At 39.6% G+C, this 20902-nt stretch overlaps 1 protein-coding gene across 1 annotated transcript in view; it reads right to left on the bottom strand.

Annotated features, from left to right (window-relative positions):
* Positions 1-20902, bottom strand: part of VIRMA (vir like m6A methyltransferase associated) — a 67595-nt gene that overhangs the window by 32627 nt on the left and 14066 nt on the right. Inside the window, exons 3-8 of the mRNA XM_032248968.1 lie at positions 17688-17774; positions 16526-16574; positions 14187-14355; positions 9008-9130; positions 7119-7391; positions 4194-5334 (exon numbers count right to left, since the gene is read on the bottom strand). Of these exons, the coding sequence (XP_032104859.1) occupies positions 4194-5334; positions 7119-7391; positions 9008-9130; positions 14187-14355; positions 16526-16574; positions 17688-17774 (1842 nt within the window). The remainder of the gene's footprint in view (positions 1-4193; positions 5335-7118; positions 7392-9007; positions 9131-14186; positions 14356-16525; positions 16575-17687; positions 17775-20902) is intronic.

Below are 20902 nucleotides of genomic sequence, written 5' to 3'. Positions count from 1 at the left end.
GAATTACTATGTTTTGAGAGCATCCTCCTTATGAACCATTCGGAGAATGGCTAAAATAGCAGGCCTCAGACTACACATCCTTAGAGGCCTGCTTGCAAGGCTGGCCACTGGCTAACTTCTGGGAACTTAGATTAGATTTTGAGAGGGTTCCTGTGCCTGTAACTGGTAAGAATGGTTCCTTGTGCCTAATTTTTTGTGCAAACAATACGATTATGCTGAATACCTGCTTTCCTTCTAGGAGTCTGGAATTCTGGTTATAAGATAGGCAGTGAGTGCCTACATGGCTACCCACAATAAAAAAAACTGCATGCCAATTAGCTTGATATAATTATTCCACAATGTATACATGTATCAAAACATCACATTGCTACTACTTAAAAATAAAAACTAGGCTGGGCACAGTGGCTCAAGCCTGTAATCCCAGCACTTCGGGAGGCCAAGGTAGGTGGATCACAAGGTCAGGAGAATGAGACCAACCTGACTAACATGGTGAAACCCCATCTCACTAAAAATACAAAAAATAGCGTGGTGGCACATGCCTGTAGTCCCAGCTACGCGGGAGGCTGAGGCAGGAGAATCTCTTGAACCCGGAAGGCAGAGGTTGCAGTGAGCCGAGATCAAGCCACTGCACTCCAGCCTGGGCAACAGAGCAAGACTCTGTCTCAAAAATAACAATAATAATAAAATAAATAAAATAAAAAATAAAATGAAAAGGCCTGGGTGCCAAGTTTCTAAAGAGCTTCCTCAACAGGAAAGACTTCACACATATTGTCACAACCTGTTGCTGTGAGAATTAGGATTCTGGAAGCTTGCAGTTGGTTTCCCCAGACTTCTTCCTATGTACCGTTTTCCTTTGCTGAGTATAACTATATGCTGAGTTTTGTGAGTCCTCCTAGGGAATCTTGGTGCTCCTGGGGACCTTGACGTAGGACAATAGAGCCTTGGTACCACTTCAAAAGAAACCCTCCAAAGTACAATTATTTTTCCTATCAAAATTTTCTCTCCTCCCTAATTTATCAGTTTCTGTCAATAAAACCACAGTTCCAATTGTTACCCTGGCTAGAAATCTCTAGCTCCTTCTCACTTTCCTTCACCTACTAGGTCCTGCTGCCAAGTCCTAGTACTAATATATAATGGCTACTTCACGATCTCTCTCTATATAAGCACAGTATTTGTCTTTCCATTACCTGCTAAGGGCCAAGTACTTAAAACCTAATACCTAGAAATCTCAGACTATCTTATCTTCCTAATAACTCTAATTTCTTTTCCACTGCAATATATCTTGCAACATAAAACCTGAGAATATTACTCTAATCATATCAGATCTGCTACTCCAAAATATTCAATATCTTTCCATATTCTAAAAATAAAATCCAAATTCCTTACCGCAACCATTCTGGGCCCTTTATTTCCTCATCTGATACTCAAATGTACCTCTCCTCCATAAAGTGGGGAAAAAAATACCTAGTAAGTATTTAATTACTAACTTCCTCTCAGTGACTGAAAGCATCACCTATTCAACTAAAAATAAGGTTACTAATAAGAAGTACCCCAATTCCTTTACAATCTCCAAGATTACAAATGTATCTATGTTGTATACTTAGACGATTTCCTTTCTCCTGCCCAAAACCAAACTCCTACACTTGTACTCTTGTTCTCATCTCCCACCAAGCCTTGCTCCAGCAATTAGGGTTTACTTCTACATTATAAACATCTCCCTCTCCAGTGACTTTGTAAATGAGTCATTTTTCCAAGCCTACATATGTGCTCAAGCCTCTTCTACTCGTGAAAAATAAAAACCTTACTCTCTTTGACTCCAACATCTCCTTCTAACTGCTGTCTTGTTTCTTACTTTTTCTCTTAGCCAAATTTCTTGTTTTGAGACACGGTCTCACTCTGCTACCCAGACTGGAGTGCAGTGGCACAATCACAGCTCACTGCACCCTTAATCTCTCGGGCTCAAGCAATCCTCTCACCTCAGCCTCCTGAGCATCTGGGACCACAGGCACACACCACCATCTAATTTTTTTTTAATTTTTTATTTTAAAATTTTAAAAGAGATGAGGTCTCCCTATGTTGCCCAGGCTAGCCAAATTTTTCTTTCTTTCTTTCTTTCTTTTTTTGAGACAGAGTTTCCCTCTTGTTGCCCGGGCAAGAGTGCAGTGAAACTAACTTGGCTCACTGCAACCTCTTACTTCCTCCTGGGTAATTCTCCTGCCTCAGCCTCTCCAGTAGCTGGGATTACAGACGCATGCCACCACACCTGGCTAGTTTTTGTTTTCTTTTTTTGTTTTTGTTTTGAGGCGGAGTCTCACTCTGTCACCCAGGCTGGAGTGCAATGGCCTGATCTCAGCTCACTGTAATCTCCAACCTCCCAGGTTCAAACGATTCTCCTGCCTCAGTCTCCCTCCCAAGTAGCTGGGATTACAGGCGACCACCACCATGCCCAGCTAATTCTTATATTTTTAGTAGAGACAGGGTTTCGCCATGTTGCCCTCGAGCTCCTGACCTCAGGTGATCCGCCCACCTCAGCCTTCCAAAGTACTGGGATTGCAGGTGTGAGCCACCATACCCAGCTCTAGTTTTTGTATTTTTAGTAGAGATGGGTTATGCCATGTTGGCCAGGCTGATCCCAAACTCCTGACCTCTGGTGATCCACCCAAATTTTTTTGAAAATTAGCCTACACTGTTCCAAATCCTCATTGGCCAGTGACTTATCACCCACACTTCCTCTCCCACTGCTACATTAAACTACTTTTGCCAGAGCCCCAGTTGCAATCTATGTAGCAAAATACATGATTTCCTGTCCTTATCTTCTGAATGTCTGCACAGTATCAAAACAAACGATTCACTGCTTCCTAACACTATTTTCTTCCTTGGTTTCTACTTTCCTGCTTCTCATTTTGTCTTTGTACTCCTTCTAATTATCCTGCCTAAATGTATACTCTGCTCATCTCTTACATTTTACTGCTCCCTAACCTTCCATCACTAATCCATTGATTTCCCAGTACACAATTTGTGTGGGTTGCCAGTATCTGGCCTCAAGTGTTCACTTAGGACCTCCCTACCTTTCTTCCTCAGGGTTCCCCACAAAGCCATTAAAGGGTGTTCAGACCACAGCAGGAATAGCTCAGAAGATAAAAAAGTTAATTCTTGTGGACATCCTTGAACCAAAGGGGACAGTTGGTAGACAAATGTCCCAGCCTGGATGTTTTAGGGAGATAAGCAGGAGACACACTTTAACCAGTTCTTCAGAGGGTCCCCAGTATGATGAGCCCCAGCTGTCCACAGCAGTAGTAAGTCTAATAACACTTCCTTTACTGGCTTTTCTCGTCTTCTTATCTTACTCTCTGCATGCATTTCTGCTTCCTAGGATAATCTTTCAAACCAAGAAACTGCACCCAAGACTTTGACTCAAGTTATCCTTTTAGGGAACTCAAACTAAGACAAGGTCTGATAGTTTCAGCTAAAAACAGAAACTTGGGTAAGGTAAGTGGAGGTGTTAGAGTGGACACATATCCCAACTCCTGGTAATGCACTATGCTCCAAATCAATGAAAATATTAATCACAAAAATAAGTAATAAAATAATTAAAATGCCACTTTTCCATTTTTATGTTAGGAAATTATTCACAGGCAAATGCCAAAAAAGAAAGTCTCAAAACAAAATTAAAAATCTACTATGGATGCTAGTCCTAACAATGGCAAAACCGTATAAACAGATAACAAGAGAGGTAGGTGGCAGAGAGTAATGGAACCTTAAAGACGCCTTTAACCAGGACTGTAAAATTAAGTTAGTAAAATATAATTTTAACTTACAATTTATTAAGAGTAATAGGACAGACAGATTTACACAGAAAAGCTCTCCTTCCTACACCATCCCTTTGTACCACCTTCCCAGAAGCAAGTTAGCAGTTTCTCATTTATTCTTGCTCATATGCTTATACAAACATCATTGTTAATTATGACAATCTGTTACCAAAGCTCCCGATTTTGCTTTAAGAGCTAACATAATATAAGCTCACCCACAATAACATATTTCTCAGTTCCAGTACTGAATGACTGTTTTTGAAATATCAAGCATCCTTACACATAAATGAGTTACCTACAATCAGATAAAAAGCAAAATCAATCACATAAAATTGCCTCCAATGATTTGTGAAATTTATTTCCCAAAAGACAAACATGTCTTACCTAAAAAGAACAGGGTATGGATCATCCCTCTCTGGAGGTCCAGTAATTCGTGCCATCGTTGGGAAAGACTTAACAGGAGGTTGGATCATTGTATGAGGTGCAGTTTCCATTAAATGGAAAACTTCTTCTAGGAGGTTAATAAGCCTTTCTATTTCCCCTTCACTTATATTTGAAGATTCCAAAAGATCCATATCCATAGAAGGTTCCACCTCATTTTCATATTCTGGGTTTGTTCTCTCAAGTCCAGCATCTGTGTCATGATCAGGTTCAGTGTGGTTAGGAACAGATGAAGTCTTCTCTGCTAAATGGTCACCAAGTCTTTTAATCTCTGACAAGATTTCATAGAAATGGCATTTTTGGAGAATAGCTGAACCAGCAGTAACAACCCTCACAGTCTGATCTAAAAGTATGAGTTCCAGAAGCTTTTGATAACCGCTTTTTTCATTCTGCCTACCTCTTAAAAAAGCTTCCATTCCTTCTGTCATACTAATGACACTGTCCAAAGCTTTAAAAGCATTTAACTTAAGAGAAGATGATACATGATCAGCAAACAGAAGCTCAAATAATCCATTGATCACTCCTGCTTGTAGCAGTCCTGTAATTCCTTGAGCCCCACATTCTGCTAGTGAGGACACTAATTTGGTCCCAGCTTTGAGCTGTCGGACATTTAAGGCGATAGGCTGGCGAAGTGCTACTTGTAAATTTAAAGCTTGCATGGTCCAGTCTACCAACTGGCCGAGGGAGTCTTGTTTTGTGTTTTTTAATTGTAAGTAGCTTAACCCTTTTATTATTAAACTTGGAATTTCTTCTAAAGCTGTTACCCATTTTGCACCTCTATCTTCTCTATACAAATCTAAGAGTTCTGTTAACTTCACTGAGGCTTCGATTGCTCCTGAATTTTCTTTATCTGGACCTTGATCCTTCATTCTACTGATTTCAATTTCAAAAGTAGTCTTGTACGGACAGCTGAAGTATAACAGTGGCACAAGCTCCCTGTCATATGGATCATACGTCATAGGAGGAACTGAAGCTAAGTCTTCAGCAGTATATTCAACATCAAAGTTTGGATACTTAAATGTTTCACGTTCCAAGTCAGCAATTCCATCTTCATCACTGGAAATTTGTTCATAACCATCATCCCCTGAAAATTAGTATGAATAATATTTAAGTATTACATCATCTTGTCTAATGCATACATTCTGACTGATCAAAAAATTGTTTAATAAAACATTAACAAAATTTTCCTCAACAATATTTCCTCAACAAAATCAACTTTTGCCCCGACACATTATCCACAATTTTACAACATTTTATACTTTCTAACAGAATAATTATGGACAAACTCCTTTTTTTCCTGGATGAAACCTGAAAAATGGACAAACATTTTAAGCAAATTCCTCTGTATCTGTTCAGTTTTACAACTAACAGAAGTAACATGCAGTTACTTTGTAACTAACTCTGTAAATCAGAAATACCTCAAATTAACAAAAATATTTGTCTCAGGAGGAAAGAAATTAAGCTTGTCCTCTTGAGAGATTATTTTTAAGATGTTTAAAAAAAAAACTGGTTATATTAAAGTTAAATAAGAAGTAATATCATAATTATAAGGTTAAACCAAATATTTTCAGCAAAACCATTATAGATTCTTTTTATAACATTAATTTCACATTCCTGAATTTTTATTTCTCTGTATTTACCTATCACACAGTTTTGTAGGTCTCTATTATATTTTGATGGAAAATTTGTTCATTTAAAATATGACTGGGCATGGTGGCTCATGCCTGTAATCCCAGCACTTTTGGAGGCCAAGGAGGGTGGATCACTTGAAGTCAAGGTCCAGGAGTCTGAGGCTAGCCTGGCCAACATGGTGAAACCCCGATTTCTACCAAAAATACAAAAATCAGCCGGGCATGGTGGCGGGTGCCTATAAACCCAGCTACCTAGGAGGCTGACGGATGAGAATCACTTGAACTCTGGAGGTGGAGGTTGCAGTGAACCAAGAACCGCACCACTGCACTCCAGTCTGGGTGACAGAATGAGACTTTGTCTCAAAAAAAAAAAAAAAAAGAAAAAAGAAAAAGAAAGCTGCCTGCCTAAAATTTAACTACTTTTGCCAGTTAAATACGATAAATCTAAAAAGAATTATTTGGTAATCTGGGCATGGGGGAAGCTAAAAAAAAGTATCATATGATAATCTAGCTATTTGTTATTTTGTAAAAGAGTCGCTGTGATTCTCAAATGACTCATTTTCACTATCTGTAGAAAAAAGTAAAGGCAGATTATCTGTTGTTTTTCATAAATGCTTTAACATTATAAGCCATTTCTTGGGCAAATTAAGAGCCAATCAGCTTGACTGTCTCTCGCGTTCTGCTTTCAAAAGGAAAATAAACCCCAAAAAAAGAAAAAAGAAAAAAAAAAAAAACCCTAATTAAAGGACTGTATCATACTACCACATGTACCTTTGTAATTGAGATTTTTCCCTTGAATTTCTAAAAATAATGTAGCATTTGCTAAAATATCTAGATGGCAGGCATCTTTAGAAATTCCACCCAGCTTTACCACTCCTTACTCTGAAAACAGCCCACCAATCCCTAACCAACATGTATTTGCTATATGACCCTGTTTTCCTGGTGAAAGCTGATGCTGTCAAGGGGAAACGCACATTGTAGCAAGTCAAACAGAAAACTGAGATACAGTCAGGCAGTTTAGGATGGTTGGTTAAACAGAGACAATTAAAGCAGATACACAAAGCAGAGACGAGACGGAAATCTCATTTCTAGTTATGCCTTGAGGCCTACCTACATTCTGACCAGTGGGTTTCTTGTGACCCATTTATCTTTGCTAGAAATTCTTTTGCATTGTTCAAAGCTACATCGAGTTAGTTTCTAGTATTTAAACACAAAAATCCTAGCTAACATAACCCACCTTCACCTTCTTCATCCTCTTCACCTTCCTCCTCTTCATCTTCCTCTTCCTCCTCAGGGATACTGTCTACTGTATGTCTATCATCCTCATCCTCATCTTCTTCTTCTTCTACATCCACATCATCTTCATCATCTTCTCCTTCTTCTTGCTGTTCCTCTTCTACTTCTCCTTCATCAGAATACTGACCTTCCTGGGGAACAGAATTCCGATCAGGAGAAATGGGCTCAAAGTAATCTTCTCTATGAGGAGCATCCTCTTCCTTGTCACCAGACACTGAAAAAATTGAGATTTAAGGCACAGATTATTTTAACGGTTTAAATGATACAAGGCAGCAAGACTGGATATGGCAACTACTTAATGATATTTTGGATGACGTAGCTCATAAACACCCTTTTAAAAAGGTAGTGGAATTACTTGCTTTTAAAAATAAATATTGAGTATACGCTGGGTGTGGTGGCTCATGCCTGTAATCCCAGCACTTTGGGAGGCTGAGGTAGGCAGATCACTTGAGGTCAGGAGTTCGAGACCAGCCTGACCAACATGGTGAAACCCTGTCTCTACTAAAAATACAAAAAATTAGCTGTGGTGGCGCGCACCTGTAATCCCAGCTACTCAGGAGGCTGAGGCAGGAGAATCGCTTGAACCTGGGAGGTGAAGGTTGCAGTGAGCCAAGATTGGACCACTGCACTCCCAACTGGTGACAGAGCAAGATGCCATCTCCAAAAAAAAAAAGAAAACAAAAATAACTGACTATACATGGTTCAAATTCTACAGTGCGAAATAATAAAGTATACTATTAAGACATTACTTTTCTTCTTAGCTTTTACGTTACTATACAGATTTTTATCTTTTCCAATACAAACTACTTATTTTTATTTATTATTATTATTTTTTAATAGAGAACAGGGTCTCCCTATGTTGCCCAGGCTGGTCTCAAACTCCTTGGTTCAAGAGATCCTCCTGCCTCAGGCTCCCAAAGTGCTAGGATTACAGGCATGAGCCACCACATCCAGCCCAATACTGCTGATTTTTAATTGGGACTCTTTTATACACATCACTACAGCAAACTAACACTTTATTTTGACACAGCTTCAAATGAATTAACTTTCTTTTTTTTAACAAGTTCACTTGCCAACAAAAAGAAAAACACAAGAAGCGGCCAGGCACTGTGGGTCGAGCCTATAAATCCCAGCACTGTGGGAGGCCAAGGTGGGAGGAACACTTGAGTTCAAGACCAGCCTGGGCAACATAGGAAATTCCTTCTCTATAAAAACTAAAAAAATTAATCAGGCGTGGCGGCATACACCTGTAGTCCTAGCTACTGAGGAGGATGAGGTGGGAAGTTTTCTTGAAACGGGGAGGTCAAGGCTGCAGTAAGGTGGGATGGTGCCAGCCACTACACTCTAGCCTGGGTCACAGAGCAAAACCCATCTTAAAAAAAAAAAAAAAATACAAAAAAACTGCATAGCATGGGAGGGAATGCATCAAGATTTGATTACTAGCACCTAATTTCTTTAGTCAAAAAGCACTATCAGACAGGGCGGTGGCTTATGCCTATAATCCTAACACCTTATGAAGATGAGGCAGATAAATCCCTTTAGCTCAGGAGTTCCAGCCTGGGCAAAATAGTGAGACCCCCATCTCTACAGATATTTTAAAAAATTAGCCAGGCATGTTGATGCACACCTGTAGTCCCAGCTACTTAGGAGGCTGAGGTGAAAGGATCACTTAAGCCAGATTGGTCAAGACTGCAGTGAGCCATGATCACAACAAAACTGCAGTGAGCCACTGCACTCCAGCCTGAGCGACAGAGTGAGACCGTCTCAAAACAAAAACAAAAACATACTATTAACTGGGAGGGAAAACCTTAGCACTGGTTTTATTTATACCTGGCAGAGGCACAGGATCATCTTCATCGTCATCAGGTGGAGGGGGTCCTGGAGGAGTCCTTGGTCCCCTTGGCTGCGGTCTTGGAGGGCTTCCATTAAATTGATCTTCTTTCTCCCCATCAGCTAGTGTTTTATGGGAGACAGAAAAAGAACTTTGAAATTACAGATGACCCCCAAACAACATGGGTTTGAACTATGTGGGTCCACTTACATGTGATTTTTTCTTAAAGCACACAGAGAACTAAAATATGGTATTTGTGGGATGCAAAATCTGCATATGTATGAAGGGCTGACTTTTTGTATACGCCGGTTCCTCAGGGCAAGCTTCAGGACTTGCATATGCACAGGTTTGTGTATATACAGGCAGTCCTGGAACAAATCCATCCCCCAAATAGAACAAAGATAATCATGTTGAAGTATAGGGAAATGAATGGGTGAAAAAATACTTTTCACCATTTGAGATTTTCGTCTTCAGAATTGGCTGATGATAAACTTTTCCAGCTGGACGCAATGACTCACTATAATCCCAGCACTTTGGGAGGCCAAGGCGGGTGGATCACCTGAGGTCGGGAATTCAAGACCAGCCTGACCAACATGGAGAAACCCCATCTCTACTAAAAATACAAAATTAGCCAAGCATGGTGGCCCATGCCTGTAATCCCAGCTACTCGGGAGGCTGAGGCAAGAGAATCGCTTTAAACCTGGGGGGCTGAAGTTGCAATGAGCTAAGACCGTGCCATTCCACTCCAGCCTGGGCAACAAGAGCTTCATCTCAAAAAACTTCATCTCAACTTCATCTCAAAAAAAAATTTTAAAAAAAGGCAAAAATTTTTCCTTCCTGGCATCTTAGAAATTTTACTAATTAATTTATACTGATGACATTAAAATTTCTGACTTCCCACATACTGAAAAAATACTTCTCATCATTTGAGATTTTTATCTTCAGAACTAACTGATGATAAACTTTTCCTCCCTGGCATCTTAACAGAAATTTTGCTAATTAATCTATATTGGTAACATTAGAATTTCTGACTTCCAACATACCAAAATATAATGTATACACTCTTAGGCTTGGGCATAATCCCAGAGAATGAAGATTTATTTTCATGCAAAAAAAGTACAGGAATGTTCAGCTTTATTTGTGACAGTCAATGTCCTTCAACAGGTGAGCAGTTAAATAAATTTTGGTACATCCATATTTTGTAATACCACCGAGCAATAAAAAAGAACTATTTATATATAATAAGTTAAACTTCAAGGAAATTATGCTGAATGAAAAAAGTCAATCTCACAAAGATACTGCATGATTCCACTGATGTAACATGTGTAAAAATATATAATTATGGTTGGGTGTGGTGGTTCACACTTGTAATCCCAGCACTTCGGGAGGCTGAGGCCGGGGATCACAAGGTCAGGAATTCAAGACCAGCCTGGCCAATATGGTGAAACCCTGTCTCTACTAAAGATACAAAAAATTAGCTGGGTATGATGGCACACATCTGTAATCCCAGCTACTGGGGAGGCTGAGGCAGGAGAATCACTTGAACCCAGGAGGTAGAGGTTGCAGAGAGCCGAGATCGCACCACTGCACTCCAGCTTGGGTAACAAGAGTGAAGCTCCGTCTCAGAAAAAAATATATATATCTAAATGTGTGTGTGTGTGTGTGTGTGTGTGTGTGTGTGTGTGTGTGTATACACACACACACATATATATATAACTATAGGGATGCTGAACAGGTTAGTGGCTGTCAAAGGCTAGAGATGGGCAGGACAAATATGGCTATAAAAAGGAGACAGGGAATCTTGGGGCAATGGTGTAGTTAAGTATTTTGGGGTTGTTTTTTTTTTTTTGAGACAAAGTCTTGCTCTGTCACTCAGGCTGGAGTGCAGTGGCACAACCTCAGCTCACTGCAGCCTCCAGCTCCAGGATTCAAGTGATTCTCCTGCCTCAGCCTCCCAAGTATCTGGGACTACAGGCGTGCACCACCACATCCAGCAAATTTTTGTGTTTTTAGTAGAGATGGGGTTTACCATGTTGGCCAGGCTGCTCAAACTCCTGACTTCAAGTGATCTGCCCACCTTGGCCTCCCAAAGTGCTGGGATTATAGGCATGAGCCACGGCACCCAGCCCAGTTAAGTAGTTTGATCATGGTGTTAGTTATACAATGCTGTACACATAACATAAAAATGCACAGAGTTACACACAAACACACAAACAAGTACAAGTCTAACTAGTGAAATCTGAATAAGCTCCACAAACTGCACCAATGCCAATTTTCTGGTTTTGATATTGTACATTTATAAAAGATGTTATCACTGGGGGAGGCTAAAGAGTGCACAGGACTTCCCTGTACATTTCTTTGCAACCTCTTGTCAATCTATAATTTTCACAAAGTAAAAAGTTAAAGGGCCAATTGTGGTGGCTCACACCTATCTACCCAGCATTTTGAAGGGCTGAGGTGGGAGGATCATTTGAGGCTAGGAGTTTGAGACCAGTTTGGACAACACAGTGAGACCCTCAACTCTGCAAAAAACTGAGTCGGGGTGGAGGGTAGCACACTCCTATAGTTCTAGCTACTCCACAGACTGATGTGGAAGGACTGCGTGAGTCCAGGATTTCAAGCTTACAGTGAGCTATGCACTCCAGCCTGGGTGACAGAACAACATCCTGTCTCTAGAAAAAAAAAATTAAATTTAAAAAATTTTTTTAATAAAAAGTTAAAAACATATTATATATAACGTATGTGCTTAAGTGTGAATTTTTAAATAAATCAGTAAATTGAACAAATTTTTAGAGTAACCACTACCTATGTCAGACACTATGATAAGACTGAAAACTAAAATATATGTAAAACATACTTTCCACAAAAAGCTCACAGTTTGGTCAAAAAAAAAGCACAGAAGAATTAAGGACTAAAAGAAAAAGAAAACTGAAAGAATAACTGTACTTAGCAAGTTAAGAAAGAAGAAAAGCACAGTATATGACCACCATCAGAAAAAAAACCCTCACACCACATTACCATATCAGGATTCAGAGAAACAAAGGTCATTTATAGTCACAAAAATGCTAATTATGAAGCAAAATATTTTTCCTTAGTGACTTTAATCACAATTTCAAAATGAATTCTTGAAAATCCTTTATTTTGTGTGTGTGTTTTGGTTTTTGAGATAGGGTTTTGCTCTGTTGCCTAGGCTGGAGTGCAGTAGCATGATCATGACTCACTGCAGCCTCAACTTCCCGGGCTCAAGGGATCCTCCCACCTCAGCCTCCAGAGTAGCTGGACCACAGGCACATGCCATCATGCCCAGCTAATTCTTTTTTTATTTTTTTGGTAGGGGCAGGTTCTCTCTATGTTGCCCAGGCTGGTCTCACACTCCTGTGCTCAAGCAATCCTCCTACCTCAGCCTCCCAAACTGTGGGGATTACAGGCATAAGCCACCATGGCCAGCCTATTTATTTTTAGAGATGGGGGTCTCACTATGTTGCCCAGAATGGACTCAAACTCCTAGGCTCAGTCAACACTTTTATCTCAGCCTCTTGAGTAGCTGGAACCACAGATGAGTACCACTGCAGCCAGCTCTACATCTCATTGTGTCAACTTCTGTTTTTTTAATAGAAATGGGGTCTTGCCATGTTGGCCAGGCTGGTCTTGAACTCCTGGGCCCATGCGATCCTCCCACTTCAGCCTCCCAAAGTGCTAGGATTACAGCCATGAGTCACTGCACCCAGCCTTGTGGTTAACTTCTTACAGTGATTAACACTGGAGTGAGAAGAAGAGATCCTGAGAAACATGAGCCCAGCTGCCTGCCTTCCGAAAGAAAGCCACAGAAGTTCTTATTTTTCTTGTTTCCAGTTAATGAGCAAAAGGTTCTCAAAAGTAGAAAAAAATCTACCTTAGTTAAGATGTATACACTTAGGCCGGGCGCGGTGGCTCACGCTTGTAATCCCAGCACTTTGGGAGGCCAAGGCGGGTGGATCACGAGGTCAAGAGATTGAGACCATCCTGGTCAACATGGTGAAACCCCGTCTCTACTAAAACTACAAAGCATTAGCTGGGCATGGTGGTGCGTGCCTGTAATCCCAGCTACTCAGGAGGCTGAGGCAGCAGAATTGCCTGAACCCAGGAGGTGGAGGTTGCGGTGAGCCGAGATCGCGCCATTGCACTCCAGCCTGGGTAACAAGAGCAAAACTCCGTCTCCAAAAAAAAAAAAAAAAAGATGTATACACTTAATCAAATTTTAAATGCATTCTTGAAAAAAAAAAAAAATGTCATTAACATAAGTATTTCAGGAATATCTAAGAAACTCCCTGCCTGTTTTTCAATTCATTTACAGATAATTTTAATAGTAAACCATGAATAGTCACTGGATTGTACTATCATTAAGATTTTTTTTTTTTTTTTTTTGAGACGGAGTTTCGCTCTTGTTACCCAGGCTGGAGTGCAATGGCACGATCTCGGCTCACCGCAACCTCCGCCTCCTAGGTTCAGGCAATTCTCCTACCTAAGCCTCCTGAGTAGCTGGGATTACAGGCATGCACCACCATGCCCAGCTAATTTTCTGTATTTTTAGTAGGGGTGGGGTTTCACCATGTTGACCAGGATGGTCTCAATCTCTTGACCTCGTGATCCACCCGCCTCAGCCTCCCAAAGTGCTGGCATTACAGGCATGAGCCACCGCGCCCAGCTTCATTAAGATATTTTAAATGGGAAAAAATTTGCTCAGATCAATTTTAAAAGCTCTTTAAGAAAACAGAGGAAGAAAATAAAATGTTAACACTTCAACATAAAAAGAAATTTTTATAGACAAGAATGGGAGACTAACAGAGAGCTTTAAGCAAGGTTCAAGAGGTAGAAGAGGTGTGCTTGCTCACTCTCTCCCTCCCCACTCCCTTGCTTTCCCTCACTCTCTCTCCCTCCCCTTCACTCTCTTGCCTCCTCTTCTTTCCGTCTCTTCCTGTCTCCTCCTCTCCCTTTGCCCCTCTGCTTCTTCCTCTCACCTTCTCTCTCCCTCTCTCCCTCTCTTCTTCCTCTCTCCCTCTCTTCTTCCTCTCTCCCTCACAAAAAATAAAACAAAACAAAACCAAAAGGTAGAAAAGCGCTCTCTGAATTATTATTATTATTATTATTTTACATCATGGATATAAATTTCACCAGCAAAAGCAAATTTAAAATTCTCACCATGTTTTGGATTCCTTTTCAAACTTGGCTGTGGCTGGGGAGGTGGTGGAGGTGGAGGTGGTGGTGGTGGAGAGTCTCTGTCATGACTTATCACTCTATCCACTGATCCGTATATTGCCAGTGTCAGGCAGTTGTACCAGCCTCTTAGCACCAGACCATCAGTATTCACCTGATTTTTAGGGAGGGAAAGAAATCTTTCAAAGTCATGTTTTAAAACACTAGAAGTTAACTGATATCAAATTAGATTGTGGTTCAACTAAAGTCTCTAAAAGTACGCTGAAAATGTAAAGTCAACACAAAATTTATCCAGGCATAGCTTTTACATTGTCTCCAGAATTACCATAACTATACCTGCACCTGTCCTAAGATTACATCTCCCAGTTCTATACTTTATGTCAATCTTGTTCAAAAAGTATAATCAGACTCCCATCCAAGAGAAAAGAAATGAGAATAAAATTAAGTAGAGTTATTGCTAATTAATAAATTAAACCCCAATAGGTACAGGGGTGGTAGAAGGCACCAAAAGCACAAATGATGCTCAGTTTCAAGAATGAGAAAATCCATAAAACCACATAGCATTCTTCTCACATGCCAAATTCACACATACAGGTATATTTTATGTGCCCACATTGTACTTTAAAAAGTGAATGGCCAGGCACAGTGGCTCACACCTGTAATCTCAGCACTTTGGGAGGCTGAGGTGGGTGGATCACAAGGTCAGGAGTTCAAGACCAGCATGGCCAAGATGGTAAAACCCCACCTCTACTAAAAATACAAAAATTAGCTGGGCATGGTGATGGGCGCCTGTAATCCCAGCTACTCAGGAGGCTAAGGTAGAGAATTGCTTGAACACAGGAGGCAGAGGCTTGCAGTGAACCAAGATCGTGCCATTGCACTCCAGCCTGGGCAACAGAGCAAGACTCTGCCTCAAAAAAAAAAAAAAAAAAAAAAGGTAAGGGAACCCTGAGGCGTTAAACAAATGGCTTTTGCAAAGAAACTTTCTCCTAAAAAGATTAAAGACTTTTGCCAATGCCACTAACCCTTAATATTTCCCTATAAGATAAAAATATCTAAAATATCTATGCTTTTCAGAGCTTATCTATATGAATAGCTAGATCTTCAAATCTATGAGAGTTGGATGGAGCAGATATTGTCATTCCCTTTTAAGAAATAAGAAAATTGAGATCACACCATTGCACTCCAGCCTTTGAGACTCCGTCTCAAAAAAAAAAAAAGAAAGAAAGAAAGAAGAAAATCAGAGCATGTGAAGAAGAGCCTGCACTAGAAACCAAAGGCCCTGGCTTCTGAGTTCTCTTTCCACTCCATCATATTGGGAAAAGATGAAGTTGTAAGTGTTACCGGGACCCCTTCTGGAGGCACAATAAGGAAAAAAGAAATTAATGTTGCCTTGCTAGACTATACAGGAAACTGGGGACCAGAAGAACGGCTCAAAGACTATGCCCAAGATATGTTGATAGACTGAAGAGAAATCCCACTGGAAGGAAGATAAACAGATAACAATGGTAATTTTTAGTCTAAACAGGATGCAAAGATTAACAACCCATCCTCCCCAAAACCAAACAGCAAGCTGAGTAGTCCTAAACCAGGTCATAATTGTTTTTGCATTTCAAATCTGTCACTAAATGCTTCCAGCATGGCATCTGTCATATCAAGAAAAAAGGCATATTTTTGATAGGAAAGGAGAAATATGCACTTTTTTTTTTTTTTTTTTTTTTGAGTTGGAGTCTTGTTCTGTCACCCAGGCAGGAGTGCATTGTCGTGCTGTCGGCTCACTGCAATCTCTACCTCCTGGGTTCAAGTGATTCTCCTGCCTCAGTCTCCTAAGTAGCTGGGATTACAGGTGCGCAACACAATACAGTATCTGGCTAATTTTTATATTTAGTACAGATGGGATTTCAACCACGTTGGTCAGGCTGGTCTCAAATTCCTGGCCTCATGATCCACCTGCCTAGGCCTCCCAAGGTGCTGGGATTACAGGCCTGGCCATGAAACATGCACTTTCAAAAGAAACTTTAATTAAGGCACAGTAGTGTCTAATAACAATTTGCCTGTCAGTTGTCTTCTGAACTTGCCTATCTAAATGAAAGAAGATAAAGCACAAATGCTGGCCTCTTCTTGACTCAAAAAGAGGAAGAAAGAGCTTTATAGGTAGAGAACAACATTACAATGTCTTTACTGCATTATAAAATAGCATCTAGATGCAGGAAGAATCAGAAAAGAAATGACATTCTGCAACACTGATTTATATGGATCAAAAACTTTAAATGGAGTTGAGAAGAAACAGTAATGACGAGTTGAAAACTGACTTCCACAATTACCTTTGAGTTTGGTCTAAAGATGATGGACGTATTCTCATCATATTCCAGACTGTCAAGAGAGTAGAAATAAATATATAAGCTTAAACACTGAACTTCAGAGTTCATGAAAATGTCTTTCTAGATTCAAATATTTCAATATAATCAAATGCTATATTTTTGTTTTCATTCAATATACCACAAAGGTTGAGTTTAATGTACTGTCCCCAAAATGTGATAAAGAAAAAAAATACATAAATCCCAGATTCTGAATTAATTGTTTTGGGGTGAGTATGGACATCAGTAATTTTTTAAAAGTATACCAGGTAATTCTAATGTACAGCCAGAGTAGAGAACCATCGCATGACAGTCATACAAAAATGTAGAGTACAACCAAAATTTAAGAAAAGCACCTAGTTTTAAGTAGGTACTGACATAAAAACACTTCCAAATACTAAAAATTACATGTTTCAAATTGTCTAAGGTTTCCCTTCATTAAAAAAAAAGTTAAATTGTTGACATAATTTAATGATAAATAAGAGAAGGGTCAATAACAGAATGAGTGATGTCTAAGAAACTGCTAATTCCTGATAGGAACAGACATTTTCCCATTTTTAAGCTGCCTTTAATTTTTTTTATTTTATGAGTTCTAAGTAAATCCATCAAATGATCATTTGTTTGCAGACATCATAACAACAGGTTTAATAATACCTAACTTGAAAAAAAAAACCTAGCATGTATAAATAATCAAAAAAGGGGGCATCTACTAACAAAAGTTTCATTTTACAAAATGCGGCTATGGAATTATAAATTGCACAGTACTGTGATATGAAAGACACACATAAATTAGCTCTCAGTGTGTCTATATAATATTTTTTAAGAATCAAAATGCAGTATTTTCCAAATTAGAAGGTTACTATCATGTGTGAAAGTATCATGTATATAAGAAATGCATGTACAAGTAAAAAGATAACAAACAATGGCTGTTTCACACATTTAAATTTTTATTTTATAAACTCAACATCTCCTTAGGAGTTTGACATTTCTTTAATACTTCCTTGATACAATTAAACCCTGTAGTATTGGGTCTAAAACAGATACATCTGTTTCTTCTATCTAAAGAATCAAAAAATATTGCTTACTAACACTCATGAGTTTCTTGTGAAATTGCCTAGCAGGTACATACCTTCCCAATCTATCAAAAACTGGGGCACTTGGTTTGCTTACATTGTTGAAGAATAAGTCTAATTGAAATGTATGCGGAGATGTCTCTCTGTGAATGAAACAAATTTGAACCATCAGTCTTTGTAACAAACACTTCCTAAATTAAAACAAATAACATAGTAAGTACAAAGTTAAGAGCAACTCTCGAATTAGAATATAACATCCCTAAGATTTAAATAACAAAAATATAGATTTAACTATGATATTGTATGTAATTTTATTCACATCCAATCTCAAGCAGCCAAGAGCTCACTTTAAGTATTACTGAATATCAAATTTTAATTGTCAAGTACTTTTTGCATCCTATCACTATTCCTTTTTTTTTTTTTTGAGATGTAGTTTTGTTCTTGTTGCCCAAGCTGGAGTACAATGGCACAATTTCGGCTCACTGCAAACTCCACCTCCCGGATTCAAGCGATTCGCCTGCCTCAGCCTCCCGAGTAGCTGGGATTACAGGCACACGCCACCACATCCAGCTAATTTTTTGTATTTTTTGTAGAAACAGGGTTTCACCATGTTAGCCAGGCTGGTCTCAAACCCCTGACCTCAGGTGATCCACCTGCCTCGGCCTCCCAAAGTGCTGGGACTACAGGCGTGAGCCACTGCACGCAGCCTCCCTTTCTTTTTTGAGACAGTCTTGCTTTCTTGCCCAGGCTGGAGTACAGTGGTGTGATTATAGCTCACTATAACCTCGAGCTTCCAGACTCAAACAATCCTCCAGCTTCAGCTTCCCAAGTAGCTGCGACTACAGGTGTATGCCACTACACTGGGCTATTTTTCTTCTTTTTTTTTAAGTAGAGAAAAAGTATCGCTATGTTACCCAGGCTGGTCTCCAGCTCCTGAGCTCAAGTGATCCTCCCACGTCAGCCTCCCAAAGTGGTGGCATTCAGGCATGAGCTGCTGCACCATGCTTGTTCCCTTTCATTATCAAAAGAATCAGGAATTAGCTAACTTCAAGTTGTATAAGTACAATTTAACTTCAACTTAATCCACATTAATACAAGACTATAATAGTAACTTTAGCATCAGAGCCCTACATTGTGACTTAAAGCCAACTGATATTTGTACAGCAGCAATTTACAAAAATATTTTGGGGTTTCTAAAAATAGATTATTTGGTTAAGATCAGAGCCTATTTAATTTGCATTAGTCTGAAATCTTGCTACACTTTATGTAAAAGATACTATACCACAGCACACTCGATCAAAATTCCTTAAATTCAACTAAAATTATCACTTGAACACCACATGCTTTATTCTTGTTCATTTACATAAAAACCTAAATGTTAATAACTATAATGTCTAGAGTACTATCAAAGAGATTCCTGCGTGTACTTCTGGTCGAAGCACAAACAGGCATAATCATTCTGAAAAGCAATGTGGCAATAAAATTCAGGATACTAAGAAAATGTTCACATCAAGCTACTGCTTGAACGTATTCCCCAAAGTCCATGTGCTGGAAACTCAATCACCAATGCAACAGTGTTGGGAGGCAAGCCTAATAAGAGGTGACTGGGTCATGAGGACTCTGCCCTCATGAATGAATGAGTGTTGTTATCTGGGGAATGGGTTAGTTACAGTGTTAGTGTGCTTGCTAACAATGTAGGTTCAGCCCCCTTTTGCTCTCTTGGGCTTTCTGGCTCTTTTGCCTTCCATTATGGGATGAAGCAGCAAGATCGTTCTTGCCAGACTGCTGGCACCTTGATACTGGGACTTTGCTGTCTCCAGAACTGTGAGATATAAATTTCTTTATAAATTATCCAGTCTGTTGTATTCTGATAAAGTAACACAAAATGGACAAAGACACATCATTTGATTAACTTTTTTCGGCGAACAAACAGATTTTTTTCAAGAGGATATTCATCATACTTTTACTAGTAATTTGAAAACTAGAAAGCATCTAATGCCCTCCGCATGGAGACTAATCAAGTATCTCACAGTATAGTCCTCCATTAGACTATATAGCTATTAGAGAGCATAAAATCAAATAATATTTAGTGATGTAAAAGGGCTCCTGATATATTATTAAATGAAATAAGGCAATACATAAAACAATAAAAATTAACGGCAAAATAACAAGCGTATATTTGTCTTATTCAAATTCAATCACATAAGGCCAACAACTCTAGTCTCTTCCTCTTGCCCTTCATTAGTTCTTTTTCTTTCCTGTTCTTTTTTAAGATGGAGTTTTGCTCTTGTCGCCCAGGCTGGAGTGCAGTGGTACGACCTTGGCTTACTGCAACCTCCGCCTCCCACATTCAAGTGATCTTCCCACCTCAGCAACCCAAGTAGCTGAGACTACAGGCACGTGCCACCAGACCCAGCTAATTTTTGGATTTTTAATAGAGAAGGGGTTTCAACCATGTTGACCAGGTTGGTCTCAAACTCTTGACCTCAGTTGATCCACCTGCCGTAGCCTCCCAAAGTGTTGGGATTACAGGCGTGAGCCACTGCACCTGACCCCTCTTTGCCCTTCTTTAAACTAGACCCTGGACTTCAGTACCTCAAGAAAAGAAAAAAGAGCTAAAATACAAACTCTTTACTTTTGAGACCCCAAAGGCTCAGGTCCCAATCAGTGAAAAACAATTTAAAGAATCAAAGGAAATCTGACTGCACTAGGCAGTTATCTTACAACTTGGTGACTCTAAAAAAAAACCCAACCTCACACAAGATATCAAATTTACAAAAAGTAATAATAACATACATATACAAGCACACATATATACATATGTACACACATATGAAAACACACATTTTAAAAAATACACACACACACACACACACACACACACACACACACACACATCTCTCTCTCGGCCGAGTGCAGTGGCTCATGCCTGTAATCACAGCATTTCGAGAGGCCAAGGCAGGTGGATCACAAGGTCAGGAGTTCAAGACCAGCTTGGCCAACATAGTGTAACCCTGTCTCTACTAAACCTACAAAAATTAGCTGGGCATGGTGATGGGCGCCTGTAGTCCCAGCTACTTGGGAGGCAGAGGCAGAAGAATCACTTGAACTCAGGAGGTAGAGGTTGCAGTGAGCTGAGATCATGCCACTGCCCTCCAGCCTGGGCAACAGAGCTAGATTCTGTCTCAAAAAAATATATCTATCTATCTATCTATCTATCTATCTATCTATCTGTGTGTGTGTGTGTGTGTGTGTGTGTGTGTGTGTGTGT

This window comes from Sapajus apella, unplaced genomic scaffold (genome assembly GCF_009761245.1).
Source record: "Sapajus apella isolate SASKATOON/1434 unplaced genomic scaffold, GSC_monkey_1.0 scaffold3, whole genome shotgun sequence".
Lineage (NCBI taxonomy): Eukaryota > Metazoa > Chordata > Mammalia > Primates > Cebidae > Sapajus > Sapajus apella.
This window is presented reverse-complemented; position numbering and strand designations above follow the sequence as displayed.